This window comes from Pelobates fuscus, chromosome 2 (genome assembly GCF_036172605.1).
Source record: "Pelobates fuscus isolate aPelFus1 chromosome 2, aPelFus1.pri, whole genome shotgun sequence".
NCBI classification, from domain to species: domain Eukaryota; kingdom Metazoa; phylum Chordata; class Amphibia; order Anura; family Pelobatidae; genus Pelobates; species Pelobates fuscus.
In genome coordinates this window covers 180,913,155-180,935,699 of record NC_086318.1, presented here as the reverse complement: position 1 = coordinate 180,935,699, position 22,545 = coordinate 180,913,155, and the positions used below count along the sequence as shown (strand labels likewise).

Here is a 22,545-nt window from a genome sequence, read left to right as displayed (position 1 = left end):
TTTCTCCCCCTCCCTCCCTCCCTTGTCACTCTCTTTCTCCCCCTCTCCCCCTCTCTCCCTCGTCACTCTTTCTCCCCCTCCCTCCCTTGTCACTCTTTCTCCCCCTCCCTCCCTTCCTCCCTCCTCACTCTCTTTTTTCTCCCCCTCCCTCCCTTGCCATTCTTTCCCCCCGTCAGTTTCTTTCTTCCCCTCCCTCCCCTGTCAGTTTCTTTCTCCCCCTCCCTGTTTCTTTCCTCCCCCTCCCTGTTTCTTTCCTCCCCCCTCCCTGTTTCTTTCTCCCCCCTCCCTCCCTGTTTCTTTCTCCCCCTCCCTCCCTGTTTCTTTCTCCCCCCCGTTTCTTTCTCCCCCCTCCCTGTTTATTTCTCCCCCTCGCTATTTATTTCTCCCCCCTCCCTGTTTATTTCTCCCCCCCCTCCCTCCCTGTATCTTTCTACCCCTCCCTCCCTCCCTGTATCTTTCTACCCCTCCCTCCCTCCATGTTTCTTTCTCCCTCCCCTCCCTCCCTCCCTGTTTCTTTCTTTCCCCTCCCTCTCTGTTTCTTTCTTCCCCCCTCCCTCCCTGTTTCTTTCTTTCCCCTCCCTCTCTGTTTCTTTCTTCCCCCCTCCCTCCCTGTTTCTTTCTTCCCCCCCCTCCCTCCCTCCCTGTTTCTTTCTTTCCCCTCCCTCCCTCCCTCCCTCCCTCAGTTTCTTTTTTTCTCCCCCCCTCCCCTACCTGTGTTGTAGCGTGGCCGAGTCCTGTATGGTCCGCGGTACAGGGAGCTTTTGTTTCCTGTACCCGGCGGACTAACAGGAAGTGCACAGATGCTCCCTGTACCGGCGGACTATATACAGGGCTCGGCCACACTACAGTGAGGGAGTGACAGGAGGGAGCGCTGAGCGCTTCCCTCCTGTCAGCCCCTCTCCTCATGCTGCGCCCGGGCGGTGCGCCCTCATGGACGCACTAGCCCGGGCAAAGCAGCAGCCGCCTGAGGCTCTCTGCAGAGCACTTGGGCGGCTGCAGCATCAGGGGGGCCGGCGGAGCTGGGGGGGATTTCCCCATACCTGTCCCCCCCGCATGATTTGCTGGGGGGGATGCGTCCCCCCCATCCCCCCCCGGTTCCTACGCCCATGCCCTAAATATATACAGAGGGGGTTTTATTTTCTGCATATAAGCGCAGTCCCTACTCTTTTGATTAAGAAACAGGAATTGGTAGACACTTCCCAGAGATAACCTAGTATTAAGGTATTAGTATCATGATGGACCCACTCCTATTTATTAATTTTCAATAAAGCTGTAATCTAGGCTTGGGTATAGATTATATCCACATGAATTTTGGACTATATCCCTAACTTACTTATCTCTGTGGTTGGCATAGGAGTATTAGTACCACCTGTATATACTTTTGTTTTATTATTATTAGTTCTATATGTGGTCTCTATTAGTCTTTATCATATATGTTTTAGCCAGTTTATTATCATCACTACATTGCTATACATATTTCCATGTGATGTAGCTGGTCTCAGGATTGTTTACACACTGAGACTAGTTACATCTTTTCTTTGTTTTTTGCTATATATATATATACTGAAAAAAGGCTTGCACTCACGGTCTGTTTCTTTCATAAAAGTTTTCTTCTTTATTCCAAAGCTTGTTAAAACATAATCTTAGTCATCAACGTTTCAGACATCTCTTGTGGCTTTCATCAGGATCAGTTCAGCACACTCAAAGGAATATATATATATATATATATATATATATATATATCAAAATACACTTAGAATTAAATTTTATATACATATATATCTATGTATAATTTCCCATTGACCACCGTGAACAAACTAGGTACGTCCAACAAAACACGGTCGTTCAGGACGTCCGTGACAGGACCTCGATCACGGTCGGGGAGGACTGTCAGAGACCCCAGCAGTTCCCCTACAGCAGCTCCGGCCACCCCGGCCCTCCATGGCTATGTGATCACCATGATCACATCACCACAATAGGACTTTAGGAGCTGCCAGCAGGGGGACTTTCTGAGCTGTCAGGCAGTCCCCCAGGCTGCTAAAAAAAATAATAAAATAAATATATTATACATATACAGGTGGCCATCATTTAGCGACCTACCTGTTTTACCATGGCTCGCACTTACGACCAGGCGTTTGTGCAAGCCGTCATGGGGATTCTCTGCTCTGGTGTGTATGTATATGTTCGGAAAGACTTCCCCGAACATAGACGAACGCACCAGAGCAGGGAATCCCTCAAATCTATTTTGGGGAAATTTACCGACTGATCTGTTCCACGACCAGGTCATAGGAAGGGAACCCGGTCGATAAGTGAGGAGTGTCTATATTATATATGTGTAATATATTAAAAAATAATTAAATCATTTTATAATATATTATACATATATAATGCAGAGGAGCTTCTGTATCCTCTACCCGGTCTGACAGGAAGTGCTCACTGAGAGCAAAAAACTCTTTCCTGTCATACCGATTATGGGGGAGGGGTCATAAGAAGGGCACACGAAGGAAGGGGGGGATAAAAGAAGGGCACTGGAGGGGTGGGGGGGACAAAGACAGGACGCAGGAGGGGAGGGGGACAAAGACACAGGGGGTGTGGGGCATAAAGAGACACACAGAGGGGCTGAGAGGGGACAAAGAGACAAACAGAGCGGCTGGGGGAATCAATGAGACATAGAGGGGCTAGGAGACACAAAGAAGGGCTGGGGGCCCAAAGAGAGACACAGAGGGGCTGGGAAGCAGAGTGTCAGGGTACCTGTAGTCTCTACCCCTGAGACGGGTAGAGACTTAGACGTTTTTCCATCCAGACGGCATGATTCTCCCGTTCCTCGCGGTCCCCTCGCGCATGTAAACGCCGGCCGCGAGAGAACTATGCCTTTTTGTAACGTGACGCTCAATAGTCGACGTCATGACGCTATTCTAGCCCGACCTGTCAGTCAAATCCCGGACACGAATCAGGTCTCGGCGGAGGCGTGATTTGTCTCTAGAACCAGGGTATTTAAGGGAGCTCTCAGCATTTGCTCATTGCCCTGTCGTGGTTCTAGCCTGCCTAGTCACACAGTGCTCTTGTATTCTCTTGTCTTTTGGTTCTGACCCGGCTTTGTTATTACTTACCTGTCTTCTCTGTTATCCTTGACCCGGCTTGTCTCTCGCTTACCTGTCTTCTCGTTCCCTCGACCTCGGCTTGTCCCTGACCATTCTATACGTAGTTTTACGTTAAGTCCGGCCATTCTAAGGTCCGGTATACGTATCTGCTACTCTTTGTACTCTGCGTGTTGGATCCCTGTCCCGATCCTGACACAGAGGAGGCAAACAGTGCGGCTTGGGGGAACAACGAGACAAACAGAAAGGCTGGGAGGCACAAAGAGACATACTGAGAGGCACAAAGAGATGCAAATAGAGGCTTCAGAGACAAAAGAAGGTCACAGGAGAGGGGACAAAGAAAGGACACAGGAGGGGGGCAAAAGAAGGACACAAGAGGGGATGTTGACAAACAGACACACAGAAGGGCTCAGTGGACAAATTCACACAGAGGGGTTGGAGGCTCAATGAGACCCACAAATGGCTGGGAGATACAAAGAGGTACACAGAGAGGTTAAGGGGGACAAGGAGACCCACAGAAGGGCTGTGGGGACAAAGAGACACACAAAGGGGCAAAGGGGAAAACATTTGCACAACAGGGCTGAGAGAAGAAAGAGACAATGGGGCTGGGGGGGTCAAAGAGGCACAAAGAAAGGCTTGGGGGGAGAGACACACGAAGGGGAAGGGGGAAAAGATACACACAAAGGGGGAGAAACAGATGCATAAAGTGGCTGGGAGAAGAAGAAGGTCTGCCAACCAGTTATAGCACCCAGCAACAGTAATTAAGGTGAGAACAGAACACTTTGGCTGGGTATCAGAGAGCTATGTTATATTACTATATTGCGAATAGGGACCAGAATGTTAGAGAGATATCTTTCCAGTGCCCATTAGACTCTATTGTAGTCTATACAGGGGCCTTGAGGGGACTATTTCGAACATGCAGCTTACAAATTTGTGCAATATATATTCTTGAAAACATTAAAAAGGATTGGGGGGTGAGGTGCCAAATACAAGATCTGCTCGTTTGCCAAATGCTCTAGGTACGCCCCAGGTATAAAAAGAAATGTGATTTAGGCACTCAAGGTACATACGTTGCAGATTTAGTTGGAGAACCAGAACATAAACAGCAACGTTTGACATTTAGTTAGGTCTTTAGCAAACTTGAAAGAAAAATCTGAAAGTCTGACCTATCCAATGGAATTTTAAGTGATTTGATGGTTGCTTGGTGAGAATTCATTAAGTGTCTTATAATATGTATTTGCTGAAAATATAGTAATTATGCTTACACCATGGTGGATGGGAAGTGCTAATATGATCATCTCCAGTCAAACGCAATATGAAGATTTATGATAAGTACAGAAGGATAGAAAAAACAGGAGAAATCTCCCCTAGGGGAGATCTGCTGCTGGCAAGTTAACGAATTAAAAAACTTGTATAGAAACTACCCACCAGTCCTAGAACGTGTGGCAAATATAGAGGAGGGAGAAAATAATAAGAAGCAGGAGTGTATGCTTCCTATTAGCTTAGCAAGTGTCCTTTGTAAAAAAAAAAAAAATATATATATATATATATATCTTTATTAAGTCCTTTTAAAATAAAACAGACAAAGGAACACTATCTTGGATCTCCCCCAATTATGGCTACTGATATGAAAAAAATGATGATGCTTCACCTATTGTATTTTAGAGCCAGGGGCAGAGAAACATCCCTCTAAATCTATAGGTTTAGGCAGGGCTTCAGCTCGCTCTCTCTTCACGTATTTCTTCACCAAGGGATACCTTTATTTCACTATGGGAATTTAGACCCACTTTCAATCTTACACTGTGTGCTCGTTCCTAGATAGCACGGCAATGGGGGCTTAGGCAGTGGATTTAACCGCACAAGTTAGGCTTAGCACAGAACACCCTCGAAGGTGTTACAGGAGAACCAGGGATTAGTTCAGAGGATTTCTTTTCAAGAACCGTTTCTCTGTCCCGTTCCTTTTACGCTATTATAGCTCACCTCTCCTGGTTAGAAGCCAATACTCAAGGGTAGATGCTGATGTATGTGATACATATTCCTATATCATTATCTGATTCATGTGAAACATATCTTTATATCTATATATTAGATTCAACTACAACATCACTCTATCCTGTGCAGTTTCTTGCCTAGTATTGCTAAGCTAATAGGAAGCATACACTCCTGCTTCTTATTATTTTCTCCCTCCTCTATATTTGCCACACGTTCTAGGACTGGTAGGTAGTTTCTATACAAGTTGTTTAATTCGTTAACTTGCCAGCAGCAGATCTCCCCTAGGGGAGATTTCTCCTGTTTTTTCTATAATTCATTAGTGGGTACAAGCCCCTGGTGGAGCTGGCACCACCATCTGACCATACTTTCCTTGCCTCCACCTCCCACACCCTTCTTTCTACTTCTTTGAAGGGTGATAGGCGAGACAGGAAAAATAACTGTTTACTTATAAGTACAGAAGGATATTTAAAGAAGAGATCAGTTGTATCCAAAAAGAAAAAATTAATATCTTACCTGACTTTATAATTGTTTTAATAATATTTCGTAATTCAGTCATTATTTCGTTAGGAGAAATAAACCCTGATTCCTCATCTGCATACCTGTTCCACGGATTATTTTTTGGTAGTCTTTTAAATATAAATTTATAAAAAGCACCACTTTCATTTTCGTTTTTCAAATGAACTCGTTCCACTGGTATCTTCAGCATGATGTCAAATTCATTTGCTTTTGAAATCTAAAAAATACAGAACAATACCATTATCAAAGGAACACTCTAAGCACCATAACCTTTAAAGTGTTTTGTGGGATTATGGTTCCAGGCATTCCCTGATTATCCCTAATGTAAGCAGTCAACCTTTGCTTAATTACTTTTTTTTTAATACAAAACAGTACAGGCATAGAATACAAATATGACATTGCGTTTTTAAACATACAAGGGTATCACGTGGTATTGCATAAGTTACATTTGCAACATGAGTGGAGACAGCCATCATATCCGCATGACATCATCCAATCAATCTAGTATAATACGATAGTGTCACTCGACAGCCCCTACAGCTACATCTGTTACCAGGCATTTTGCATCAACACATGTACATGTACAATTTAACATACTGAAGGAAGAAAGAAACAAAAAATGAACAAAAGAAAATGAAGTGAGAAATAAAAGAAGAGCCGACAAGGTTCTCCATATACATCACTGTTCAGTTTCTACACTGCAACTTACAAGGGCAAGCGTACAGCTAGGCGCTGGCGCATCCCTTCAAGGCCCCCCAGCTTATTCAAGTGAATTCTGTTCAAACACTCATCCACCCCACTCTGTCTCAAATCTGGAACTGAGCCCTGCAAGCCTGTAGGACAAGCATTGTAAACTTAAAAGGCTAACACGAGCCAAATATTTAAGGTCTAAGTTCATGGTGGCTGCAAGAAACCAAAAACTTAAGTTTTCATAGAAAGGTAGGTTTATTTCGAAAAGTACAGTGTAACAAAAGTTGCCTAACTGACACTGGACGTCCTCACGCTCGTAGTGTTTCAAAGTAAACAAAAAAGTACATTTATTTTAAGGAGACATGCATTTGCATATAACCAATGTTTCAGTCAAACTACCTGACTTATTTAGAAAAGTTTGGTAATGGAACTGAAATTGTGACTGTATGCTGTTACACAGCTGTAAAAAAACAAACAAGTTATGTTATCTTGTTGATTTTGAAGTCCTATGAGTGTGTTCTTCACTTTGGTTAAAAACATCAAACGTGATGATCTCAGCCAATTCAAATTTTTGCCATAGGAAAGCCTTGGGAGGCTACTGTGCATGTGTGACAAAAAGCTGCGCAGACAGGCGGCATCTCCATGGGGAGCGTTCAAAGCCTCTATGCATACCCAATTTAATACACGGTCCCCTCCCCCCATTCTAGTACACTGCCCCATCTAATACACTGCTCCCAAATCCAATACACTGCCCACAAATCCAATATACTGCCCCCAAATCTAATACACTGCCCATCCTCTCTTATATTCTGCCCCGCACCCCCACTCTAAAACACTGTCCTTCCATCCAATACACTGCCCCCCTCTAATACACAGCCACCCCAATCTAATCCCCCTCCATCAGCTCTAATACACTGACCCCTCCCCCAATCTAATACACTGACCCCACTCCCAACACTCTAATTTAATACACTGCCCTCCCTCCCCTAATTTAACACACTACTCCCCCTCCCACCACTCTAATACACTGCCCCTTCCCCTCCCCTCCCAATTTAATACACTGCCCCCATCCCTCCTGCAATTTAATACCCTCCCCTCCTCCACAATTTAAAATACTACACAGAAAGATCCCCCAAGCCCCTCTTCCCCTACCTTAAGATGAGCCACCTGTCCTCCAGTTCCAGCCCTGCCCTTCTCTGCTCAAACACGTTATACACTCCTCTGGCACTGCAAGCAGGAGGGAAGGAGGAGTGGCTGGCCTGCTCTGCAGACAGAAAGCCACTCTGCTCACTGCAGCTGCCAGATATGACTTCACACACTGTATGTGTATATCTGGTGGCCGGCGTGGACTAAGGCTCAGCGCTCTTGCGGTCGCCGGAGCATGCGATCGACCGTGGCTGTGCAGACAGGAAAGATATTTCCTGTCTTGCAGCTGGTCACAGCCACAGCACAAAGTTGCTCCAGGGCAGGCACGCAGCAAAGATAGTTATTGTGGGCAGCATGCGGCCAGTGGGCCGCAAGTTTGACATGCTTGCTGTAGGACATTTCCTTGTAGAATTTCATGTTAGATACCATTTGTTCTCCATCTACCGTGGGCGTCTGTGCACTCTTCCAGAGGGTAGTTATCATGTTTTTTTCTGCTAAAAGAATATAGGTAATTAGTATTGATTCTTGTGTTTTTTTTTAGGGATACACCCATCACCTCTTGTATCAGTAAATAAATTTGAGCCCAGAAGTCATCGAGGCCTTTATATTGCCAGAAAATATGACTCAGGGACCCCCTGTATTTTTTGCACCTCCAGCATGTTGGCGACGTGCCCGGGTATATATGTGCCAGTTTTACCGGGTTCAGGAACCACCTGAGCCAAATTTTATGAATTGCTTCTATATGGGATATGCAGTGCATTGAACGTTTTAACGTATGCATTGCCTTGTGCCATTGTGGCACCTCTAATGTACAATTTAATTCCTCTTCCCATTGGCGCATATATGATAATGTATCTGGTAGGGAAACGCACATCAGCTTCTTTCAACAGACTGAAAGGGTTTTACCTCTCCCTGGTTTACCTATACACAGCTTCTCAAAGTCCTGTAGCTGGGTCATTTGTAATGTTGTTGGCTTAAAAGGAGACACAATATGCCTCATATATATGTACTTGAAAAAGGTCATTGCCAGGGAGTGCAAACCTAGTCTGTAACTCTGGCAAGTAGCACATTCTCCCCCACAATCAAAACATGCTGAACTCTAAGTATCCCTGCACTGTGTCTAATGCTAAGTTTTCTGTGTGGAAACCCCAGGTGTCAAAAGGTCCTCCATGTTTGCAGTGAAAGACATTTGGTAGATAGAGGGTTGATGCTGCATGGCTATTCGCCATTGTGTACCCATATAAGGTCCAACATAGATAATAGCTAAATAGTGGCAGGGTGGATGTTCCACTCAGTGCTGCAGTTTGGGCTAGTATTGCAGCTATCTATTTGTATATGTTGGGCACCCCAGCCCTCCCTCAATCATTGCACAACTCATAACTTGGAGCGACACCCTTGGTGGTCTGCATCTCCAAATGTGAGCATTAAATAATTTTGAACATTTACCAGTATTGTTTTTGGAATCCCTATTGGAAGTGTTCTAAAAAAGTATATAATATCAGTGGCAGTATATACATTTTAACCAAGGAGTGGATCCGTCCAACCCAAGAGGTAAAGGTCCCCTCCCATTTTTCCAGTTTGGATCATATTGTTTGTATCAGCTTACAAAGGGAATTAGGTTTTTAAACTTGTTAAATGACACGTTCATGTCACAACATGTACAAGCACCAACTAGAATGGACGCTTGTCTGGACCTGGTTTTAACAAACAACGTTGATCTTTTGACCAACATTCAAGTAGGTGAGCACTTGGGAAATAGTGATCACAATATAGTGTCCTTTGAAATAAACTCAAAAAAACTAAAGCACATGGGTATACTAAAACATATAATTTTAAAAAGGCCAATTTCAATAAGTTAAGGGCCGCTTTACAATATATTGACTGGCATAAACACTTTAGTGAAAAGAACACTGAGATAAATGGATCATCTTACAACAAATATTAGAAAGGTACATTTCTCAGTATGTACCATTGGGAAATAAATATAAAAGAAACAAATTAAAACCAATGTGGCTTAGTAGAGAAGTAAAACAAGAGATTAAAAATAAGAAAAGGGCATTTAAAGCATTTAAATCGGACAAACCAGATGCATCTTATAAAAGATATAAGGAAGCAAATAATGTGTGCAAAAAGGCAATTAGACTTGCTAAACTTCAAAATGAAAAAATGATAGCTAAAGAGAGAAAAAACAACCTCAAAGCATTTTTTAAGTACGTAAATTCTAAAAAAAACAAAAATGAAAGTGTAGGTACACTAAAAACTGAAACGGGGATGTTAATTAATGACTAGGAAAAGGCAGGAATTTTAAATAACTATTTATCCTCCGTATATATTGAGGAAGAACCCCTGGCAATAGATGTGCAAATGATTGCTACTAAAAACTTGCAGAATAATTGTAATTGGTTAACTCAAGACAAGGTGCTGCAGCAACTAAAGAAAGTTAATATAAACAAAGCTCCAGGGCCTGACGGTATTCATCCACGTGTACTTAAGGAACTAAGTATAGAAATAAGTGAACCTCTGTTTTTAATCTTTCAAGATTCTTTTCTTTCAGGAAGTGTTCCGGAGGATTGGAGGAAGGCAGATATGGTTCCTATATTCAAAAGGGGTTCAAAATCCTTGCCTGGAAATTATAGACCTGTGAGCTTAACTTCTGTGGCTGGGAAAATATTTGAAAGGTTATTAAGGGATAATATTCCTTGAGAAGAACATGGTTATCAGCAAAAAATCAGCACTGTTTTATGAAGCACAGGTCATGTCAAACTAACTTGATTCTGTTCTACGAAGAAGTAAGTAGAAGTATAGATCAGGGTGTTGCAGTGGATGTGATCTATTTGGATTTTGCCAAGGCATTTGATCCAGTTCCACACAATAGATTAGTGTTCAAACTCAAGGAAATCGGTCTAGATGAAAATGCTTGTTCTTGGGTAGAACATTGGCTTAAAAACAGAGTACCAAGAGTTGTCATTAATGGTAAATTTTCAAGCTGGACAGAGGTGGCAAGTGGTGTCCCTCAGGGGTCTGTTCTGGGACCCCTTCTATTTAACATGTTTATAAATGATCTTGAAGACAGCTTTGAAAGTCATGTTTCAGTGTTTGCAGATGACACAAACCTTTGTAAAATAATACAATGTGAGCAAGATATTACTTTGCTGCAGAGGGATTTAGATAGACTGGGGGGCTGGGCACTCAAATGGCAGATGAAATTTAATGTTGAAAAATGCAAAATTATGCACTTCGGCGTAAAGAATACACAAGCAACGTATACCCTTCATGGAAGCGAATTAGGGATAACAACACACGAAAAGGACTTGGGAATTGTTATAGACAACAAACTATGCAACAATGTGCAATGTCAATCAGCAGTGGCCAAGGCCAGTAAGGTATTGTCATGCATGAAAAAGGGCATTCATTCTCGGGACGAGAATATCATTTTGCCTCTTTATAAATCACTGGTAAGACCACATATTGAATATGCTGTGCAATTTTGGGCACCTGTTCTAAAGAAGAATATTATGGCACTAGAAAAAGTGCAGAGGCAGGCTACAAAATTAATAAAAGGAATGGAACATATCAGCTATGAAGAAAGGTTAACAAATTTAAACCTATTTAGTTTAGAAAAATGTCGCCTGAGAGGGGATATGATAACATTATACAAATATATTCGGGGCCAATACAAACCATTGTGTGGAAACCTATTCACAAACCGGACTTTACATAGGACATAAGGCCATGCGTTTAGACTGGAAGAAAGAAGATTTCGTCTAAGGCAAAGGAAAGGTTTTTTTACTGTAAAAACAATTGTAACGGACCGTTTCAGCAGACAAGGGGTTTTAAAGCGTTTAGGCGATAATCCCCTTTTCAAAGACAGGCACAGCTACTGTAGAATCACCAAAACTCACGAATTGGATATAAGTGAATGCACCAAACTCCCTAACTGCATACAAGAGAATAAGGTAGCACTCCAAACTCCCGAACTGGAACCTCACGAATAGCTGCTAGCAGACGAACAGGAAAAGCTCCCAAGCAGCTTACACTCCTGGCAGTCAGTCCCTATCAGCATACAGTGAATCCCCCCAAGAATCCCCCCAAGGCTCCGTGTTGAGGGTCAAGCAGTGGTCTGTTTATTGAGGGCTACCTGCCCCTGTATTTATGCAGGTCTCCCACCTGGTGGACACTCCCCTAGGGGACCAGATGGAAGACTGTAACAAAAGACAGACAAGTACCAATTACAGACATACAGAAGTAAAACATCCCCACAATGCATCCTGGCTTCCTCCCCTCTGCCCTGGAGAAGTAATTCAATTATCTCCCAGGACAAAGGCAAAACTCCATTACACACGTGGGGAGACAAAGACAGACTATCACTTTAAAATACATAATGGGACAAATGGTACAGTAAATATATACATGTAACATATCCCCAGATAGCTCAGGTCAGAGTGCACATTATAAGGTGAATGGCACTCAGACCACACGAATACAGTTTAATTGCCATGGAGCCAAAGTCTTTAATTACACTAATATGCTCCATGGCATGGCTATCTGGGTTAAAACATTCCTCCAACATAAAATACCGAATTTACATGCATTTGTTAAATCCGTACGAATTAGAACCAGGGGCTGGAGGTTCAGCGGTGTCTGCACGTAAAAGTGTCCGGGTTTGGTGCAGGAAAGCCGGGCAGAAAAGCGCTGGCTGCCCGGGGAGCTCCAGTACACCGCCATCGTGTGGCGGCTAAGTGTAACCGCGACCACCCAGTAACAATCAATTAAGCTGCGGTTAGCCGCAGCTACTGGGTGGTCAATTGCCGGCACACGCTCGTTAAGCCGCGGTTAACCGCGGCTTCAGGGAGGTAAATGGAGGGCGCACTCCAGCTTCTGGGTGGCCAATTAAGGTCGCCGGCCGGCTTCCCACGGCTCTGGGGAGGCTGAAAAGAAGCTGTTTGTTCGGTAGATAGAATCTACCGAACAGCTGTGCAGAAAGGGAGAAATAAATCCTTCTGCACAGTAAAATTAACCCTTTAGCTGCCGGTCCATAATCCAAAGGCAACAGGCGGGCAACCAGGCTCCTCCAATGCAATGTGGCGAGATTGGTCTTGTCACAACAATCAGGATGTGGAACAATCTGCCTGAAGAAGTGGTTTTATCAGAGTCCATACAGATGTTCAAACAGCTACTAGATGCATACTTGCAAAAACAGAATATTCAAGGATATAATCTTTCAATGTAGGGTAATAACTGCTTGGATAAATCTGACTGCCATTCTGCGGTCAAGAAGGATTTTTTTTCCTAGCTTGTTGCAAAATTGTGCTTCAAACTGTTTTTTTTTTTGCCTTCTTTTGGATCAACAGCAAAAAACAAATGTGAGGAAGGCTGAACTTGATGGACACAAGTCATCACTCTATTCAGCTATGTAACTATGTAACAATGGTTATCTTTTAATAAAATCTGTTTAGAGGCGGCTATCTGCATACCCAAGTATGTTATTAACTCCTTTCTCCACTCGAAGGGATACTTGTGTTGCAAAAAATCTATAGTAGCTCTGTTTAAGTTTATTGGTAATACCTGTGTATTTGCAATGTTATCTTTATAAAACTGTACTTTGCCATACTTGGACAAATGAATCAGAAGGGGTTCTAACAATGCATGTGGCTGAGTGAGCAGCAAAAGGACACTCTCTGCAAAGTAGGCCAACTTCAGAGTCCCCACCTGCATGGTCAGTCTAGTTATGTCTGGGTACCTTTTGATTTTATGCACCAGGAGTTACAGTGCCAATATAAAAATTAAATGGGACAACCCTGATTAGTTCCATTGGCTATACTATAGGTCCGAGAGAAAAAAAACTAAATTCACGATCCTAGCTGTAGGTGTAGTGCATAGGGTAAGGATACTACACAAACATTTTTAAGGAAAGCCGAATCTCTTCAGCACAGTTGGCATGTATCCCCAACGTAGGGAATCAAAGGCATTTTCCACGTCTAATGCTACTACTAGGCTTTCCTCCCCTTTTCTGCTCAGTAGTTCTAGGAAGTCAAGGAACTGTCAGGTATTGTCACCCACCTGCCTCCCAGCCTGTTTAGCTGCAATTAAGTTTGGAAAAGTGTTTCAATTGGTGCGCAATCGCATTTGCAAATATTTGAGTGTCTGCATTCAACTGGGAAATGGGCCTGCGATTTGCACTTCTGTTTCATGGGTTTTGGGAAGGTGATAATTTTTGCCTCTAACATAGCTGGGTGCAGGGGCGGGCTGGGCCGGGGGGCAGGGGGGCAATTGCCCCCCAGGCCGCCCGAAATTATTTTAGGACCGGCCGCGGCGGGCCGGCCCTTTAAATGCTGCAGCCGCCGAGCGCTCTGTAAAGAGCGCTCAGACGGCTGCAGCTGCTTTTCCCTCCCTCCCCTCCCCTGTAGGTGGCCGAGCTGCACTCCGGTCCGCGGTCCCGGCTGGAGTGATGGGAAGGTGCACACTGAGTGTGCACTTCCTGTCAGTCCGGCCGGGTACAGGAAACCGAAACTCCTGTTCCGCGCGGAACAGGAGTTTCTGTTTCCTGTACCCGGCCGGACTGACAGGAAGTGCACACTGAGCACCTTCCTATCACTCCGGCCGGGACCGCGGACCGGAGTGCAGCTCGGCCACCTACAGGGGAGGGGGTAAGAAGGAGGGGAGGGGGTAAGAAGAAGGGGAGGGGAGGGGGTAAGAAGAAGGGGGGGAGGGGGTAAGAAGAAGGGGGGGGAGGGGGTAAGAAGAAGGGGGGAGGGGGTAAGAAGAAGGGGGCAGGGGGTAAGAAGAAGGGGGGGGAGGGGGTAAGAAGAAGGTGGGGAGGGGGTAAGAAGAAGGGGGGGAGGGGGTAAGAAGGGGGGAGGGGGTAAGAAGAAGGGGGGGGGAGGGGGTAAGAAGAAGGGGGGGAGGGGGTAAGAAGAAGGGGGGGTAAGAAGAAGTGGGGGTAAGAAGAAGGGGGGGAGTAAGAAGAAGGGGGGGAAGTAAGAAGGGGGGGAAGTAAGAAGAAGGGGGGGAAGTAAGAAGAAGGGGGGGAGTAAGAAGAAGGGGGGGAAGTAAGAAGAAGGGGGGGGAGTAAGAAGAGGGGAGGGGGGAGAGTAAAAAGAGGGGAGGGGGGAGAGTAAGAAGAGGGGAGGGAGGGGAGGGGGGGAGTGAGAAGAGGGGAGGGGGGGAGAGTAAGAAGAGGGGAGGGGGGAGAGTAAGAAGAGGGGAGGGGGGAGTAAAAATAGGGGAGGGGGGAGTAAAAAGAGGTGAGGGGGGGAGTAAAAAGAGGGGAGAGGGGGAGAGTAAGAAGAGGGGAGGGGGGAGTAAGAAGAGGGGAGGGGGGGAGAAGAAGGGGGGGAGGGGGTAAGAAGAAGGGGGGGAGGGGGTAAGAAGAAGGGGGGGAGGGGGTAAGAAGAAGGGGGGAGGGGGTAAGAAGAAGGGGGGGAGGGGGTAAGAAGAAGGTGGGGAGGGGGTAAGAAGAAGGGGGGGAGGGGGTAAGAAGGGGGGAGGGGGTAAGAAGAAGGGGGGAGGGGGTAAGAAGAAGGGGGGGAGGGGGTAAGAAGAAGGGGGAGGGGGTAAGAAGAAGGGGGAGGGGGTAAGAAGAAGGGGGGTAAGAAGAAGGGGGGGTAAGAAGAAGGGGGGAGTAAGAAGAAGGGGGGGTAGTAAGAAGGGGGGAAGTAAGAAGGGGGGGAAGTAAGAAGAAGGGGGGGAAGTAAGAAGAAGGGGGGGAGTAAGAAGAAGGGGGGAAGTAAGAAGAAGGGGGGGGAGTAAGAAGAGGGGAGGGGGGGAGTAAGAAGAGGGGAGGGGGGGAGTAAAAAGAGGGGAGGGGGAGAGTAAGAAGAGGGGAGGGAGGGGAGGGGGGGAGTAAGAAGAGGGGAGGGGGGGAGAGTAAGAAGAGGGGAGGGGGGAGAGTAAGAAGAGGGGAGGGGGGGGAGTAAAAATAGGGGAGGGGGGAGTAAAAAGAGGGGGGGAGTAAAAAGAGGTGAGGGGGGGAGTAAAAAGAGGGGAGAGGGGGAGAGTAAGAAGAGGGGAGGGAGGGGAGGGGGGAGTAAGAAGAGGGGAGGGGGGGAGAGTAAGAAGAGGGGAGGGGGGGAGAGTAAGAAGAGGGGAGGGGGGAGAGTAAGAAGAGGGGAGGGGGGGTAAAAAGAGGGGAGGGGGGAGTAAAAAGAGGGGAGGGGGGAGTAAGAAGAGGGGAGGGGGGAGAGTAAGAAGAAGGGGAGGGGGGAGTAAGAAGAAGGGGAGGGGGGAGTAAGAAGAGGGGAGGGGGGAGTAAGAAGAGGGGGGAGTAAGAAGAGGGAAGAGAGGGAGTAAGAAGAGGGGAGGGGGGATAATAAGAGGGGGGAGTAAGAAGAAGGGGGAAGTAAGAAGGAGGGGAGATAAGAAAAAGAGGGGGGTACGAAGAAGAAGGGGGGAGTAAGAACAAGAGTGGGGAGTAATTAGAAGAAGGGGGGTAAGAAGAAGAGGGGGTAAGAAGAAGGGGAGGAAGAAGAGGGGGGAGTAAGAAGAAAAAGGGGGAGTAAGAAGAAAAAGGGGGTAAGAAGAAGAAGGAAGGGGTAAGAAGAAGAAGGAAGGGGTAAGAAGAAGAAGGAGGGGGTAAGAAGAAGAAGAGGGGGTAAGAAGAAGTAGGAGGGTTAAGAAGAAGAAGGGGGTAAGAAGAAGGGGGGAGTAATACGAAGAAGGGGAAAGAAGAACAAGGGGGGGAGTAAGAAGAACACAGGGAGGAGGGGGGTAAGAAGAACACAGGGGGGGTGAGAACACACAGAGGGAGGAGTGAGAAGAACACAGGGAGGGTGGAGGGGGGTGAGAAGAGCACAGGGAGGGTGGGTGAGTGTGAGAAGAGACCGCTAGGGGAGGGTGGGGGAGAGGAGAGACCACTAAGGGGCAGGGGAGAGCTCTAAGGGACAGAAGGGACAGCTCTATAGGACAGGGGGCAAGACAGGGAGCTCTTTAACACTACGCGCACACACACACACAATGCATCCCTATACATACACAGAAACACACAATGCACCCCTATACATACACAGAAACACACAATGCACCCCTATACATACACAGAAACACACAATGCATCCCTATACATACACAGAAACAGAACATGCTTCCCTTACACACAGAGAAACACACGATGCATCCATTACACACACACACAATGCAACCCTTACACACAAAGACAATGCATCATTTGCACACATACACAGAAACATACAATGCAAACCCTTACACACACATGCAAACACACACACTGTTTTTCTTACATACACACAGAAACACAATGCATCTCTTACACTCAATGCACACACATACAGACACACACCTTGCATCCCTTATGCATACAAACACAGATTCACACAATGCATCCCTCACACACAACCAGAAACACATAATACATCCCTTATACACAAATACACACTGCTTCCACTACACACAAACACACTGCATCACCTGCACAAACTGGTATCCCTATACACTACATACCATAACCACACATATTAGATAACACATAACACATCCCCTACACACTCCACTCCCTGTGAGCGAGCTCATGGGTGGGTGGAACATATAAGTGGACTTATGAGTGGGCCTTATGGGCATACCCACCGTCAGGCCCTGGGGCCCAGACCTTGAGCTGTGTAAGAGGCCCCCAAAAAATGGAGCTGCTTCCAATTCTCCCAGAACGTTGAATTTTGTGACCACAGTTGCAAACAGCCTCCAGAGGTCCTGTTCTACACCAGACCAGTGGAGCCAAACTGCAGCCCATCATCATCCTCATCTAATTGTAAGTAAGCAATCTAGTATATTATTAGTGACACTAATCTATAATTTACCTCACATTAAAGGGACACTATAGCTTAATGAAGTGGTTCTGGTGTCTATAGCTGGTCCCTGCAGGCTTTTTAATGTAAACACACACTGTGTGCAGCACTGGCGTTAGTTCATATGGCAGATCATATGGGTGGGGCATTGTGATGTCACATGGGGGGGGGATTTATATTTTGTCTAGGGCGGCAAAAATCCTTGCACCGGCTCTGATCCTGGGCAGGTGCACCAGTCTACTGGTGACCCACAGGAGGGGAGTGCACTGATTGCACTGCACTCTCCTCCTGCCCAGACCCGTCTTGACCGCAGTGCAAGTGCCCTCTGCCCCTAATTTACAGTGGCTCACACTCACAACAAGCAGTGCCTGGAGCCCTTTGCAGAGACGGAAACAAAGAGGTTCTGCGGCAGCTGGCCGTCCTGCAAGCATTACATTAAACAGCTGTTCCCCATGCAGCCACAGGTGGCGTTGTGCTGGGAGACTGTGATTACTCTTCACTTCCTCCCAGCCTACAGAGCAGCGCATGGGGGAGAGAGGAGGAGGCATGATTTAATCTTGAATAAATCCTCTAAGCAAACCTTTATAAATTTGGGGGGATCAGCTCTGTTTCCACAGTTTATTGGTGTTTACTCTCATCTCTGTATTAATATTGAGGGATGTCTAAGTAGTAACATCAGTGTGTGTCAGCAGGGCCAGCCGTTGGGGTGGGCAAGCTGTGCGGTCACGCAGGGTGCCATGACAACAGAGGCGCCCGGCGGCCAACACAGCTCACAAGTTGGGTACACCAGCATATTTAATTTAAAAGATTCGCTGGTGGTCCACTGGTGCGCACCAGCAGTAGGTGCAGTCAGATCATATCCTCTCCCCTCCTGTTTCCGGCGCTCAGTTAGTGAGTCAGCATAGGCTCAGAGATTCTCAGCCTGTGCTCTGACAACATTGAAAGTCAGAGCCGTGAAGGAGCTACTGATTAGCATAACATCAATATCCGTTATAAAACCAGGAAAAGGTGGGCATGGATGGTGAACTGATTTGGTGGCGCAATGGGCCACTTGACTGGTTTTGCCCCCCAGGCCTAAGGCTGCCAGCCCTCCCCTGGCTGGGTGTATAGTGCCTGCAAAGCACCCTAAATCTAGTTGCCGGCTGCGGCACGGCTCGCAGATCCCACTGGACCTACACCCCACACTGAATGGAGTCTCGACATCTGAGGTGACCACCCCAGGCCTGCCTTACTCCTATGACATTGCCACATGTCCACACTCAGGTGGGCTATTAGACCTGATTCGGGACACTCATTACTAGACTTTGTGTTGCCTCAGCGGGGCTTTGTCTGAAATTAACTCATGCAGTTGTCGTCTCCGGCATAGTATTTAGTTACCACTACATCTCTTATCATTTTTCAGCCCTGTGGTTTTCCATATCGTTTCTCCTTTTGAGTCACTGTGGTTCTCGCAACTAGCTGGCCTGGGGGCCTCTGGAGGTTTTCTTTCCTTTACAGCCACTCTTGCAAAAAGCCCACACTTTTGCAAAACTAACATGCTGTCTAACCTGCACCATGTTTATCTTGTTTGTATTTATTACATTTAAAATGTGTGCTGATTTCTCAATACACTATATCTAGTGAGACGTGACCTAATATTGCTGTTCTAACAGTGTATACTGTGTAATCTCTTGATAGTCTATGTCTCTATGCTTTGACTAGCTTGTTTCATATTGCCCCCAACCAGTAACTACAGCTGCGACCAGGCCCGTCACTCCAGGGGGCCCTGCTGCCACTGCGACCGTGGGCCGCCAGCAGAACAAAACTATTTAAGTAGTCTCTAAGTACATAGTTTATGAGATCTTGGAAGACGGCCAGAGCATTACATAAGCCAAAAGGCATGACGGTATATTCATAATGCCCGCTTCTGATGTTAAAGGCCATCTTCCATTCATCACCATGGCGGATTCTGACCAGATTATAAGCCCCCCTGAGATCCAGTTTGGTGAATACAGTAGAACCCTGTACTTTGTCAAACAGCTCAGTAACCAGAGGAATCGGATATGCATTTTTAACTGTTATACGCTTTAACCCTTGCTAGTTGATACAAGGTCTAAGGTCCCCCTCTTTTTTAGAGACAAAAAAGAAACCTGATCCAGCAGGAGAGGATGACCTTCATGCAAAACCTTTGGCCAGAGAGAATTGGGTTCCTCATTTTCTTGAGGAGATAGAGTATAGATCTAGGTGGCATATAACCTGGAAGGAGCTTAATGGTACAATCATATGACCTGTAAGAGGCAGCTTCTCAACTTCCTTCTTGTTAAATACCTCTTTAAGGTCTGCATATTGATCTGGTACACTGGTAGATAAAGGTTGAGCTGTGGGCACGTTAAGGGTATGAACAGGTAAGATGTCCTGAAGGCAAAGGTTCCTGCATGTAGAGCCACAAGAAATAATATCCCTTCTCTGCCAATCAATGGTAGGGTTATGTGTGTACAACCATGAAAATCCTAACACTATAGAAGCAGAAGGTGAAGTAATGACCTGTAACACTATTATCTAGTGGTGTAAGAGTCCAACTGTCAGAGATGAGATCTCTGTCTCATAAGTGATTGTAAGCTCTAGAATTGGGCTACTTACCTTCTATGGCCTCAACGGCCAAGGGTGTGTCTCTTTCTTTAAGGGGTAAGTTTAGCTTGGTGGCGAAAGCTAAATTAATGAAACTCTCAGCAGCACCAGAGTCTAATAATGCCTGTGTCTGAGTAGTGTAAGAACCCAATTTTTAAGGTTATAGGTAGAAGGAAGCAAGTATGAGGTGTTATTGGGGACAAAGTGTTAACACCCAAGGCCAGTCCCCTACTAGGACTTGGGTGTGCAAGTTTTGCGGCCTAGAAGGGCAAACTTTTCAAAGGTGTCTTTTTTTTCCCCAGTAAAGACATAACCACTCTCTATGTCGATATGATTTTTACTCCTCTGATAACCTAGCAGAACCTAATTACATAGGTTCTGGTGTATGTACCACAGGGTTTATAAATGTAGGTGCTAGTCTGGTAGCGTTCCTAGTTTGTCTCCTCTCCCTGCTTCTCCTGTCTATATGAGGTGTGTAAGAAACCAACTCCTCTGACTGATCAAGTAGATCCCTAGCTGCTAACTCATGCAGCAAGGTATCAAACAGACCCTCTGTAAAGGCAGTAACGAGTGAGTTGTTATTCCACGATACCTCCGAAGATAACATACGGAATTCAATAGCATAATCAGTGACTGACCTATTACCCTGCTTAATTGTCATGAGAGCTATCCCGGATCTTATTTCTCTCCCTATATATATATATTCGGAATAGTTAAATACCAAGGGGTCATCATTTTTTCTACAAAGGGTTAATCCAAGCAAGTGCCTTATCGGTCAGAAGGTTCATGATGAATGCAATCTTAGCCCTGTCTGAAGAAAACATTCTGGGCAACAATTTGAAATTAGCCCCTACCTGAGTAGGAATCTCTGCAATGTGCTGGATCACCCCCATATCTAGGTGGAGGTGTGAGAAATATAGAAGGGCCAGGTCCTGCTGCATGAGCAGATTCTGGAGAAGTTTGGTTACTTGCGGAACCGGTTTGTGGATCCTGCTGGAGAAATGCTGTTCTAGTCAGTATGGGTTGCAACGCTTGTGCAAATTGGTTCATCCTATGATCCATTTGTTCCATACGTGCTTCATTATTGGTTAGCTGCTGTCCTAACCCTGTAGGGTCCATGGCCCTGTCGTAATGTCAGGATTGGGATAACCCTTACATACAGGGAGAAGGATATTTTGCCAAAATAGAAGGAAGAACAGGATTCTATACCAGACCTTAGACTGGCCGGACTTAACGTATGCCTAAAAAGGTGTGAAATCGTAGTAAGAAAGGTATAGCTCAAAGAATACAGAGGTACACAAGAATGAGAAAACAGGCCAAGGTCAAAAGGATACAGATAGTCAGAATAGTCAGAATAGTAAAAATATGAAACCGGGTCAGCAACAGGAAAAACAGAATAATATAATGAAGTGATATAGTGATATTGAAGAGATAAGGGGTAAGGAAAAGGGATATGCTGTATTGGGACATTTCTCATTATTGCTGCACAGAGATACAATTTGTCTGTGGGGATATTTACTCCAAAATTAAGCTTTGAATATTTTGTGAGGACATTGTGAGAGGGTAAGCAATTACATTCAGTGATATTAGCTGCTACTTCATAGAATATCCTAAAACATCTGCCCTTCATGTTTAGAATCAAACTTATGTGATGTATTTTATTGTTAAAGCTATATAATGTATCTGAATTTCTAACACTTATGGTATAAATCAGAAGTTGGGAAACCAATTAAATAACTGATTTTAGCTGCCATCTCAATGTTGTTCCATAAATTCAGCTCTCTATGGTGTGTACTGGATCTATCTGACATACTTTACTGTTAAAACAACAGAGTGAATCTGAATTTCTAACGCTATATGGTTTAAACTAGAAGTTATTTGTACGTTCTATATAAGCAAGAAGGAACTTTAAAGAACAGTATAAGTAGTGTGCTATTTCAGAAACTACTATTGTACAATTTCAACAGCAACGGAAATTAGCTGGTGTTTATTTTTATTTTTTTTGTGTGTGAATGCCACTACAGGAGTCATACTCATAGCTGAATGACACATACATCAGAAGAAACCAGCATTTGAAGAATGGCTTCAAAGACGCAATAAAAAACTACCTCTAAAGCTGATAAAGGAACCACAATTTTTTCCCCCAGTTAATAAGCCTCAAAAAGAAAAAAAAATGGAGGAATCTTCATTGTCGTTGTCCTGCTTAGAAGATTCACCAATTAACACACATTACCACTGACTTCCTGAAAAACTGCTTGGAAGAACAATTAAAGGCTAAAACTAACCAAAAAAAAAATAAAAACATAAAAGAAACAAAGCATCAGATTAGTTGTCTGTCAGAAGGAGTCAAGTCAATGGAAGAAAGACTAGTGAATCTAGAATTCCGTCTGGTGAGCAAAATTTCTCAAAGGGATCAGGCTACGCATAAAAGTCTATAACATTAGTTTCAACCACGGTGATAACTACAAAAGGTAGGATAGACATTTTGATTAATATCAGGAACGTATGAAGGTTAATGATTAGTAAGTATAATGTGCCTAAGCAAATTACTGTATATAGATAGTCGACAGATAGTGTTTGCAACAAAACCCCTGTATGGATCTTTAAAAACATTAGTTGGTCTTATGGACTTTTATTTGGACTAGTGCTGGCCCTTTAAAAACAGTGTATGGACATATTGAAACTTTTGAGACACTTTTTCT

General features: G+C 45.1%; 1 protein-coding gene across 1 annotated transcript in view; it reads right to left on the bottom strand.

Moving 5' to 3' along the window:
• The window catches only part of LOC134586243 (cyclic GMP-AMP synthase-like), an 89,207-nt gene that overhangs the window by 17,299 nt on the left and 49,363 nt on the right, over positions 1-22,545 (bottom strand). Inside the window, exon 2 of the mRNA XM_063441736.1 lies at positions 5,604-5,823. Within this exon, the coding sequence (XP_063297806.1) occupies positions 5,604-5,823 (220 nt within the window). The remainder of the gene's footprint in view (positions 1-5,603; positions 5,824-22,545) is intronic.